General features: G+C 39.3%; 1 protein-coding gene across 1 annotated transcript in view; it reads right to left on the bottom strand.

The window, feature by feature from the left end:
* The window catches only part of LOC139742535 (xaa-Pro aminopeptidase 1-like), a 41,687-nt gene extending 31,832 nt beyond the window's left edge, over window positions 1-9,855 (bottom strand). The window contains exon 1 of the mRNA XM_071653067.1: window positions 9,797-9,855. Coding sequence (XP_071509168.1) covers window positions 9,797-9,833 — 37 coding nt within the window. The 5' untranslated portion in view covers window positions 9,834-9,855. The remainder of the gene's footprint in view (window positions 1-9,796) is intronic.
* Window positions 9,856-12,233: the final 2,378 nt, after the last annotated feature.

Here is a 12,233-nt window from a genome sequence, read left to right as displayed (position 1 = left end):
TTTTTTTTACATTTTACAGTTACGGGGGGGGGGCACAAAGACTTTTTGGTTCAAATTCTTCAAAAAGCACTAAATTTGGTACAAGTGTTGCCAAAACCATACTACTTCAATTTTTGATGGGCTCCAAGAAGGGCGCCCTGAGGCCATATTGGCCAAATCCAATATGGCCGCCATCTGAAATTCAAAAGTCATTTCCATTGTTTAAAAAGGTAAACATTTCACAATAATTTTCAAAATTTATTCTGTATTATAGGTTTTCTGGGTCATAGAATGAAATCGAGTCTGAATGTTGTTTTCACGGTCTGAAGCCAACTTTTCCGTATAGGGTCAAGACTTTATTTTCACTACAGGTTATTTCAAAATGGCTTGCCTACGGTCACTATAACAGGAATGACAACCTTGCTCATTACCTGCAGTTGTTGGGGACTGAACAGAGCATATTACTGTGTTAAAAAAATACTTTTCAGCAATATACATTGTGTGGTAATACAATTCTGAAAAAAAAAAGATTTTCCACAAAACCTACAATAACAGCGGGAAACTCAGTTTGAGGTGTTTTTAAAAACTGATATGTTTGAATCTGATGTTGCTGAAAGCACACAATCATTCCAAAAGCTTCATGATTTGGTAAGCGTATTGTGTTTCTAAGTCAACTAAGTGAATTTTGATTAAATCAAACTAGATTTTGTATGAACAGATGTATACGCAGTCATAGCGAGCTAAAGCGAGCAGCATCGAACAGGATCGAGGAGGAACGAGGTAAGGCGAGGATGAACGAGAGAGAGCGAGCGACGGACGAGCTAGATTCGCAATGAAGCGAGTTACATCCGCAACGGTCCTTGCTAATGCGAGCAGAGTACTAGGAGTAGAGTGAGGGTATGCGAGGTAAAGCGAGGTAACGCGAACTAAAGCGAGGTAAGTCGAGGTGAAGCGAGCAGGTATCGTAACCATACGCAGTGAAACGCAGTTCAAAGTAAAGCTGCGTTGGCCTGCGTTAAGCAGCTCGTTGTCGCTCGCCCTTGCACGTCCTTGCTCGCTCTAGCTGGTTGTTCCTCGTCTTAGCTCGTATGAATTTTGATCTTGCGTTCAGTTGCGGATGTTTGAAAAATTTCAAACTAGCGAGCTAGAACGCAAAGCCTCTGCGTTAGTCTGCGTATTAACCTCGTATTAGCTCGTTTCATTGCGTAGTGCTGCGTTGGGCTGCGTTAGACTGCGTTCGGGCAATACGCAGCTGAACGCAAGCTCGAAACGCAAAGGTGTGAGCTAGGCTTAAGCAGTGAGTCATCCAGGTTTCCTGGAACTTGGACTTGCTAGTAGGTTGGAGAGAGTTATAGAATGTGCTAGAAGGGGGTGAATGGATAGTATATAAGCCAGAGAAATTCTGCAGTAGGCAGAGTACCCAACACCTCTGCTCTGAGAGTTACGTCACTTCTGGCTCTGAAGCGACTTGTTACAGTCAGTCCTGTGTTACCTGCTGACCTGTTATGTTTGTGGATATAAGGCCTGGGAGACATTTTGCCTGCAGATAATTAATTTGCCTACATTGGAGAGAGACTCCATTTTTGTAACAATGGACATTGCTACGGCAAAGCTGTGACGGGCTGGATTTGTAGCTGAACATTACTGAGCGAATCATCAGTCACCACATCGACTGGACGTGGTCGTTGGATTCAGCACATTTCGCTGTGAACATTATACCCTGGATCTTTACCCCGGATTTATACCAAGGATTATCGCAACCTGCGTTTGGAGTTACGTCGGAGGAATCATTCTGTGCATCGAACATCGTATCTGGACACTTTCAAAGGATTGCTTAATACGTGTAAGTGATTCCACTACCGATTTATAATTGTTTTTATTGATCATTGTATTGATGTGACGCCGATTACCAGTCTGTACCCACAATATCACTGTTAATAAACCGCCTGAACATCAGTTGATTGTTTCTTTCGTGCGATCATTCTCAGAGTGATTTTGGTCGTAACAATTGCAACAGTTATACCCTGACCGCAAATCAGGTCGATGACCCCATCGCGACGGATTCGATCAGAATATGCGATCGATTGATTAAAGGAAGACCTACTTTCGGTTACCACTCTGACGTAGAAAAAAGGAGAGGAAACGGTCAGATAAATAGAACTATGACAGTTTAACTAAACTTAACAAAACTAAAACAGTTTGTATGGTTTACATGGTTTGTATGGCCTGTCAAAACGGAAAGTCCATGTAGATTCATGTCTAGTATTGCTGGAATTCAGTGTATATGGGTGAAAGAATGAATCGTTGAGTTCTAAAAAGATTATGGTAGTTTAGGCATTTTGCATAGGCCATTTGAAATACATCATACTAATTAAGCTGTATAAAAATAGAGCATGTTCTTTGAGATGACATGATTTCTTTTTTCGCGTCGTAAAACATAAACAAGCCAACAAACAAAAAGACACAATCAAACCCCATCCCTAAACAATCGGCACGCATTTTTCCCCTCTCTAGCGCTCTTAAATTCTTAGTATTTGGGCGCGTTATAAAATCCATGTGTGTCACTTTATTTGGCATTGTTTAGTTCACCGATACTATCTTTACTATATCCAATGTGTGATGTTATCATGCAGCTTGTATGCGGTGCCTATTAGGATGATAACAATGAAAACTCACCTATTCTTTGGCCAGTGTATACCACTTAGGTTAGTGTCATTAACGCCTCCAGTGCTTGTCACGTAATGGTGGAAGGGGGAGGAAGGGGTGGATTGGGGAGGGGGTAGACAGTTCTACGACAGCTTACGTGCGTAATGGTCCACTCCCAAACAAGCTTATAAACCCTGATATCAGTCATCAAGAAGGTACTAATAGGCAATTAAGACTAGTACCTGAGTACATACAATGATGGCCCTACCCCCCCCCCCCCCTACTGATCTCATCTTCAATAAGGTCATTCTAGCAAGAACCTGGTCTGCCGATTTATATGGCAGTAAACATGTTAAAGATCATTTCTTTACAGAGTGTGCAATCGGCAGAAAACGATTCAGGTTCGCGTTATCAGTATTAAATGGCGTTGTAAAGTGTAATTCAACACTCCACATTCAAGTTGGAACGAACACATATAATAAAATCAAGCTGTTAAGTGTTCTGAAATTGGTCGTGAAATAAGAAGAAATCGCGGGCTGTTTAAATATCACAGTCATGTTTCCCATCTAACGGTGATCATTGGTCAATCTCGTAAAATTGGGTAAAATTTGATGAAATTTGTTAAAATCTAGTGACATCTTTCTTTAAAGAATAAGCCATCCATTAGAAGGCGGCAAAGTTGTATTATAGTGGGAACAGCAGCCTGTCTCAATGTTGTCAGGGGCAGTGGAGTACCCAATTTGACTATAGGTATAGGCAGTTCCAGATCCAAATTGTTCTCGGAAAGAATTAATGTGTATGTTGATTGCATCTAAAGTTATGAATGTCTTCGATATAGCTTTATGATGATGATGATGATGATGATGATAATGATGATACTACTACTACTACTACTACTACTACTACTACTACTAAATATACTACTGTAGTAATGTGTACACTAATAATATGGCCTTCTATACCCAGGGTAGCCTTTTCTGTGTTGACACTTTCCTTCCAAAAGGCCGAGTGTCATTATAATTATCCCAAGATTGCAAGGTACCCATCACTTGGGTCGTAAGGGACATGAGGGGAGAACGTTAAAACATCTAAGTATATAGTGAATGACTAGAATTCGTTACCTGAGTCTTACATGAGTCTTATCCACTATAACATAGCACCGTGACCCTGTTTTTATGCCTTCCACTAAATTTCTTCTTCCCTCTGACATATGGTTTTAGGTTTTAAGTAAATTCATATTTTTTTTTTTTACTCTACCTACAGCTTGACTATAAAGAGGACTTTCAGTATTACACATTTAGGTAAAGGTTTGAACGCATGCTGGGCATTACTCATCGATCGTACCATCTATCTGCCATGCATGCATGTCTGATACAACAGGTCGGATGACGTGTGTTGAGTAATTGATATTTTCCTTAAGCGCTTCTAGCTATTATCTGAGCGAGGAAGGGGGAACGGACTTTAACAGCAGCTCGCCTCTGGTGACTTGTTTTGCTGTACACAGGGCTGTACAGCGTAAACTAGTAGTCTTTAATGTTAAACCGGTGCGGGCTAAGCTGTATTTTAAATCGGGCAATGTCAAAGAAGATGACACTTTGAATGAATGAAGGCAGATAGAATAGCTGAAAGATTAAAAACAAACACTGAAAGCAGACTACAGAAATCGACAAATAGACGAATTACGTTGAAAAAAAAAGAGAAAAAAAAATGAGACAAAGGCCTCCATAATAACACGACCCCTACACGGAGCACTAAGGGAAAAGTTAGCACAGGCATTATCATCAAGCTAAACCAGACGATTTGAAGTGGGGAGGTGTAAGAGCGGAAGCAAGACAGGGAATAAAAGAAAACATGAATTGTAAATGACATTCAAGGAACTCTGGTTGAGAAAGAAAAAGCAGACCAAGGCAAACGGTCGCAATACAAGAGTTGAACCTGACCGGGGGGGGGGGGGGGGGGGGGGGGTGTGGGCGATAAACAAGACATCAGTTTAAAAGAGGAGGTGTGGATATCGATACAAAAAATAACAAGGTCAAGCGAAAACAGCGGAGGAAACTGAAGACTACCGTTTAAGCCTATACGTTCTGTCTGCAAGGCCTTCGTTTATCCCTAACCGATTATGGCAGTGCTTTTCTTTTGATATGACCCTTTCAACTCCAATCACTCCATGAATGATATGACTTAAATTATAAACCACACGTAGAATCTTATAAATTCAACAAAATGATACAAAATATTTAATACAGTTGAGAGAGTGATGATCATGGATACGCTCCCTCAGCAGCACAAAGTGACAAAAAATGAAGACTCAGCCAATATAAACTGGAAATCAGATGTCCATGGGATACACCTCTCTCTCTCTCTCTGATTAAATATTGATATCACACACAGTAAATAAAGAAGATCAAAGACTGCATGTGCAAAGGAAGATTTAATCCAAACTGAGGGAGGCAATCTCGGCCAGAGTAACCTGGGCGACTTTTGAATTAGTTACCATCGAATCTACAATTTGCTCAATCGACATGTCTGGAGCAAAAAGAACAAAACAAAATCCCTTGCCGGTCTGCCAAAGGTTAGGGTAGTTTTCATAACATGAATAAGTACGAGAAGCAGTCTAGATAAACGGATATTGAATAGGCATTATGTCTCCAATTGGTGATAGGTCTTACACCTGTAAATGTTTGTACAAAAAAGATACATAATTCTATTAAGTATAAAAAATGAAATAGATTAAAAAATACTGCAAAGAAAGATCAAAATGTATCTCGTGCTTGGCATCAGTCAGTTAAAGAGCAGTACTTTCATAGGTCAGATATAGATACTATACTCGTATGACACATTTGTATCACAAGTGCACAAAAACATGTCATGTGATATGATTTGGGATGTCACAAGCCGATCATACTAAATTTCGTCTCTCCTGTTATCAACAACATAGTTGGAACAAGAAGCAGAGAAGACAAACAAACAAACAAACAAACAAACAAACAAACTAACACACAAACACACACGCAATTATCAGGCGAAGATTTGGGCATCAATTGGCGTATGTCTGTCAGAGTCATTTCAAACAAGTTCATGAAATGAACGCTCTGATATTGTTTGATTATTATGTTGCCGTTTTGACGCTTATATATATATTTATTGCTGTTAATCATTTAACTTCTGGCGAATTATACCGAATGAGCAGTGGCTGTCTTTTGTTAGAACATCTTTAGTGACGCGCCTGATTTTGATTACTTCGGGACAGAAGTCTAATACAGTAATTTGATTATGTAATTCGAGAAAGGAAAAGTGAAATTACATCCATCTCCACATTCATCCTGTTGTTCCCATTGCTCATCTTAAAGCACTGTCATCTATAGCGTCTTTAAAGTGATGGCATAGTTTGGTTTAGATGGAGATTCAGGTTTTAACTTTTTACGAGATAATTAGAAGTCACTTATGTGAAATATCAAGGGGCATACAAATCGGTTATGAAATTGCTGAGATATCAGAAAACGAAGTAAAACAAAGTGATCCTAATAACAGGTGAGTCCCATCCTTTATTAGGACCACTTTGTTTCTTGGATATCTCAGCCATTTCATAACCAATTTTCATCAAATAAACTTTTTATACCTCTTAGAATGTTATACTCCTAAATATTTCATATAAATGATTTCTAATTATCTAACAAAAAGTTAAAATCTTAATCCCCATCTCAACCAAAATTATACCACACCTTTAAGATGCCCAAAAATGACGCCAAACTGATTACTTATTCCATAATGTAATCATATCCATTCAACCTCATATAGACTTTGAACACGTCAACGGACTCTGAGCCAATTTGTACGTCAAGTCGCATGAGAAAAACAACACAGTGAATTAATCGTTCAGAATAAACCAGATACACACCACACGAGGACTGCAGAAAAGAAAGTCATGACAAAGGAAGCAGTAAGAGGAACATTAGAGTTAAAAGAAAAACAAACACCACCCAAACCAGTATGAAGTCAATGCCACATGCAAGAGCTGCACGACATGTTGAAAGCAATAGAGTATGTTGACTGCCAAAGTTCATAATCTGGCCGACATTCTGGCTGCGACACAGAAAATTGGTGTGCAAGAAACAGAGGCCTTGGACATGTTGGATCAGGCAGTATTTTCGTTCTGCCAAACTCAAGATAAAAATGCATCAAAATCAGAAAGAGAGAGAGAGAGAGAGGGAGAGAGAGAGAGAGAGAGAGAGAGTAGAAAAATGAGCAAATAATAATGGAAAATCGACGTAATATTCCATGTCGTAATTATAACACAATCAGGAATACATTGGAATATGAGTGTCTTTTCCAATATTTATTAACGACTTGTTTGTTGTGATGTACTTTATTAATGTGATTTTGTCCTATCTACTGTTTCTATCTATTTATCTATCTATACTTATATTTATGATTGCATAATGGCTGTAATTGTTGTTACAGTGCACGATTATGAGACAATATCAGTTACAATGAAGTAAACATCAGGCCACAACATTATCTGCTTTATGTATTTTTATTGTTTATTTGTTCAATTATAAGAAATTACGATATAACGAAAGAAAAAATGCCGGTCCCGAGGACTTCGTTATAACGGGAGTTAACTGTATGATGTACCAGTGAATGTTTTTGGTCCGAGCAATGGTACGTGTTTGTTTATTTCTGAATTTCGACAAGTTTTCTACACGTATTGCCGCTTGTACCTTTAAAGGGATCGTATAGTTTTGGTTGAGACCTAATTTCACTTAAATTCAAACCTCTTATAAAACATGAAAGAGGATGTAATTCTATGAGGAATCAACGTTTATTTGATGAAAATTGGTTTTGAAATGGCTGAGATATAAAAAAGAAAATAGCGATTCTTTTAAAGTGTGGGATCCACAATTTATTACGATCGCTTTGTTTTACTTTGTTTTTTGGATGTTTCAGTCATTCCAAACCCGATTTTCATCAAATAAGCTTTGAATTCCTCTTAAAATGGTATGCTCTGTACTATATCATAAGTGTTTTCTTGGCATGTCGCAAAAAGTTAAAAGCCCAATTCTCATCTCCACCAATGCTGTATTATCCCTTTAAAGATGAAGACCGTAAGAAGACTTATCACTGTCAAACCCTCTTCTTAAATTTGGACGCGATACTAGATCAGATTACGTGTGATGGCATGGACTTGCGTGCTTTAATGATCATTGAAATTTACAGAACCAATTAAGTTATCTTTGGGGAGTACTAAGTGCCCTCTTGTCTCGGAGAAGGACTCTTCATATCAAGAGGCAGTTTAGCTTTGCGATAGGAACTGATTGGGGAACTCATTTTAATCATTTACATCACTCATGCGTCAGCTATAGTGAAGCGGATATAAAACGTTTCTCTATAGTTCCCCTCCTTTTCTCTCTTATCTGTCAATTTTTTTGTCCTTCTCCATATCTCATTATCTTCTTCTTTTCCTTTCTCATCCGATGGCCGTCATCACTGGAGGTGACTGGGATGGAAGGCTACAAGAATAGGTGACGTCACGACAACATAATGATACCAATAGAACATAAAGACAATTCCATGAACTTCAATGTATAAGATGAAACCACCCGTGTCTTCTTATCGGGATACATTGCAAGAAAAATAGATTCAACTTTGCACCTCTACCAGCGTCACAGTGGGAGCACCTTTCGGGGTGCAAATTTGCACCTTAAACCGCCGTTACACTAGCAAAAGATTGCCAAGTGATCGCGCCCTTTAAGATCTCAAAATTTTGACAGTGTGAGGATATATACATGTACATTACAAGATATTACAAAAATAACGTTGATAATGTCACATGTACAACTCTTTGTAGTCTTAGGGTCCATTGTTGCGAAGTTATTAAAAACTTTGCAAAAGTTTTACGCGAATATGAATTCTTTGACAAGAAAGTTGAACACAATGAAATATTTATATACAGGTCAAAGAGACATCGGAGAACCGATGACATTGTTACCTCATCTAATTTGTGTAATTATGTGATGACCGCTCATTATCTCGTGAAAACACGTGACGCATATAAGGCCCAGAGCAACCACATTTCTTGTCCAATTTTGATTTATTTCTGTTGTGCTAGGGATGAATTTGAATTGCTAAAACTACAAAAGGGAGATAGCATTCCACTTGACTGATACACAGCTAACATGAAAATATAGGGTGACCTGTTTCAGCGAGTAGACTTCTCAACGAAGTATCTCTGCTACACTTGTCTGAGGTCACGGGTTTCACATAGCACACAAACCGATTCGTGGCCCCAACTAGTAGCTGCGGGTGGGCGTATACCCAAACAAGAATACTGTCATGACTTTTCTTTACGGTATAAGCACAACCGGAGCACAACCATGCAGGGAAAGCTTGACGATACAGCGTGCTTGCAGATTGTCACTTTGTGTGACGTATAGGTGAGTTTAACATGTTTAAGATGGAAAAATGAAGTTAAAGAAGAAAAATGAAGTAGTAGAAGAACAGAAGAAAAGCTAGAACAAGAACATCAATATCTCGCAAACCACGTTACGTAAACTGATAGGGTAAATTGATAATGCCTGCAGTATTAGTAGAAGCAATTTCTGTACACAGAAAGATATAGTATAAATACGATTAAGGATAGTGATATAGTGGCAGTAAAAGAAAAGGTAGATGTAGAGGTAGTGGTAAAAGTAGTATCCGTGGTAGTGAATAGTAGTAGTCGTAGTCGTATCATTATTATCATATGTAGCAGTCGCAGTAGTTTAGTGGTAGTAAAAGTAGTATATAATCTTTATAGTAGTCGTAGTAAAGTATGTATAGGAGCAGTAGTAGTAGTTGTAGTAGTAGTAGTAATAGTAGTAAAAGTAGTAATGGTAGCAGTAGTTAAAATAGGAAAAATAGCTTGTTTTAGAGTGCCAGTGACTAATAACAGAGTAAGTGTAAAAAAAAATGTCTTGTAGATCTAGAATTTGGAGTATATATGGGAGGAATTAAAGAGACAAGTTAAATAAATCGCATCACTAAGATCAGTAACACATAAAATAGCTCGAAGATCAGCGGTTCAGTGGGGGAACCACGTTGGTCTCTGTCACACTGTTCTGTTCATTATCGATGATGGCAAAGTTGTCATCCAAAGCGGTGTATAGGAATAGAAAGTGACTAATGGACTTACCCAATGCGATGAAGCACAGTGCGATCAAAACTTTCATGGTTCTTCCCAATTACCTTCCGACACCGTCCGTGGTCGAGTTGACTTGTGTCCTGCTCTGCAGAACTCCACAACACACCTATGCGAACACCGAACGATCCTGTGCACACTGCCAATATGATTAACCTATACAAACTCAGTTGTATAGCCGTCTTTATACAACACCTCAGAACACTGGCGTAGCCAGGGGGGGGGGGGGGCGATGGGGGCGATCGCCCCCCCTAAGATTTGGACCGGGGATTTGGGAGGCGGAAAAAAAAATGCGTGTATACTGTATATGCATGCACATGAAGCGGGTCTCCTTTGCAACCTTTCATCAAATAAGATATTTTTTGAATATTTCACTCAAAGTGTGCACCAGATCGTTGAATTTCAATTCAAAATATGCAAAATCTCTCGTGCTTGGGAGGGGGATACCCCCTCCCAAACCCTCCCCCTCTGTGCCTCTTTCCCTAGCTTAGTACACTTTTTAGATTTACAAAAAATTATGAATAATTCTGAGTGCACAAGACTTATCACTTATATTCCGAAAACTCAAGGTTCCCTCATGTATAAGGGGAATTTCCCCTTTTAATCGACTTTTTCCTCCCTCAGCCCCCCCTAATCAGTTTTGTGTGTGTGTGTGTGTGTGTGTGTGATTTCCCAAATGTTGATTCCATCAAAAATGCGTAGATGAGATATCTCAATTTCAACCTTAAAAAGGCAAAAGCTCGATCGGAAGGGAAGGGTGGGGATAACACTCGCCCACGCCTTCTCCCTGCTCCCCCACCCCTCCCCCCTTCCACCATGCATAAGAAGTATAGACTGTGGCTATATACCCAGATCGCTTTATTTCAATTCTAAAAACGCAAAAGCTCCGCGAGCGGGAGGAGGAATCCCCCTTCCTCTATATACCTCACTAGACTTTATACATACACACAGATGGTGCACATTCGGAATAAGAGCTAAATTCCGTGATTTTATCACTTCGATGAAAAAGTATTGCACCAAAAATTTGCAACAGATCGCTGAATTTCAGGTCTGAAAACGCAAAATCACCTTCGTGTGGGAGGGGATATGCCGGCCCTATGAGTTCTACACCCTCGTGTGCATGCTTTTTCTGTTTGACTGCTGAACAGACGGTGTTCATGATATTCAGTGTAAGAATTAATACAAGAAGATTATTTAAATGATACCATTTTATAGGCAAATTGTTCAATAATAATATACACTAAATTATACTGCAACTTTAAACAAGTGGGACTGTTTCATCACGTTAAAACACGCAAAAACATGTATCAAATTGCACCATTTGCAACATCAAAATGCAAAAAGTTCTCACCGTGGGAGGGGGTACACCCCCCTCCCACACCCTCCCCTCCCCCTCGCTCTCTCCGCTCTCTCGGGTTCAGTCGCGTTCATGATATTCAGTGAAAAGAAGTAATACAAGAAGCGTATCTAAATGATAGCATTTTATAGGCAAATTGTTCAATGATAATCTACATCAAAATATACTGCTACCTTAAACAAGTGGGACTGTTTCACGTCGATAAAACGCGCAAAAACATGCATCAAATTGCACCATTTGCAACATCGAAATTCAAAAAGTTCTCACCGTGGGAGGGGGGACACCCCCTCCCCTCCCCCCTCGCTCGCTCTGCTCGCTCGGGTTCAGTCGCGTTCATGATATTCAGTGAAAAGAATTGATACAAGAAGTGTATTCAAATTATACCATTATATAGGCAAATTGTTCAATAATAATATACACTAAATTATACTGCAACCTTAAACAAGTGGGACTGTTTCAACTCTTTAAAACACGCAAAAACATGCATCAAATTGCACCATTTGCAACATCAAAATGCAAAAAGTTCTTACCGTGGGAGGGGGACACCCCCTCCCACACCCTCCCCTCCCCCTTCACTCGCTCCACTCGCTCGGGTTCAGTCGCGTTCACGATATTCAGTGAAAAGAATTAATACAAGAAGTGTATTTAACGTATGCCATTTTATATGCAAATTGTTCAATAATAATCTACACTAAAATATACTGCTACCTTAAACAAGTGGGACTGTTTCAACTCTTTAAAACACGCAAAAACATGCATCAAATTGCACCATTTGCAACATCAAAATGCAAAAAGTTCTTACCGTGGGAGGGGGACACCCCCTCCCACACCCTCCCCTCCCCCTTCACTCGCTCCACTCGCTCGGGTTCAGTCGCGTTCACGATATTCAGTGAAAAGAATTAATACAAGAAGTGTATTTAACGTATGCCATTTTATATGCAAATTGTTCAATAATAATCTACACTAAAATATACTGCTACCTTAAACAAGTGGGACTGTTTCACGTCGATAAAACGCGCAAAAACATGCATCAAATTGCACCATTTGCAACATCGAAATTCAAAAAGTTCTCAC

The sequence above is a fragment of the Diadema antillarum genome, unplaced genomic scaffold (assembly GCF_040938485.1).
Source record: "Diadema antillarum isolate AM-2024a unplaced genomic scaffold, OU_Dant_1.0 seq00001004_RagTag, whole genome shotgun sequence".
NCBI classification, from domain to species: domain Eukaryota; kingdom Metazoa; phylum Echinodermata; class Echinoidea; order Diadematoida; family Diadematidae; genus Diadema; species Diadema antillarum.
The sequence above is the reverse complement of the archived record's forward strand: the minus strand, read 5'-3'. Positions and strand labels throughout refer to the sequence as shown.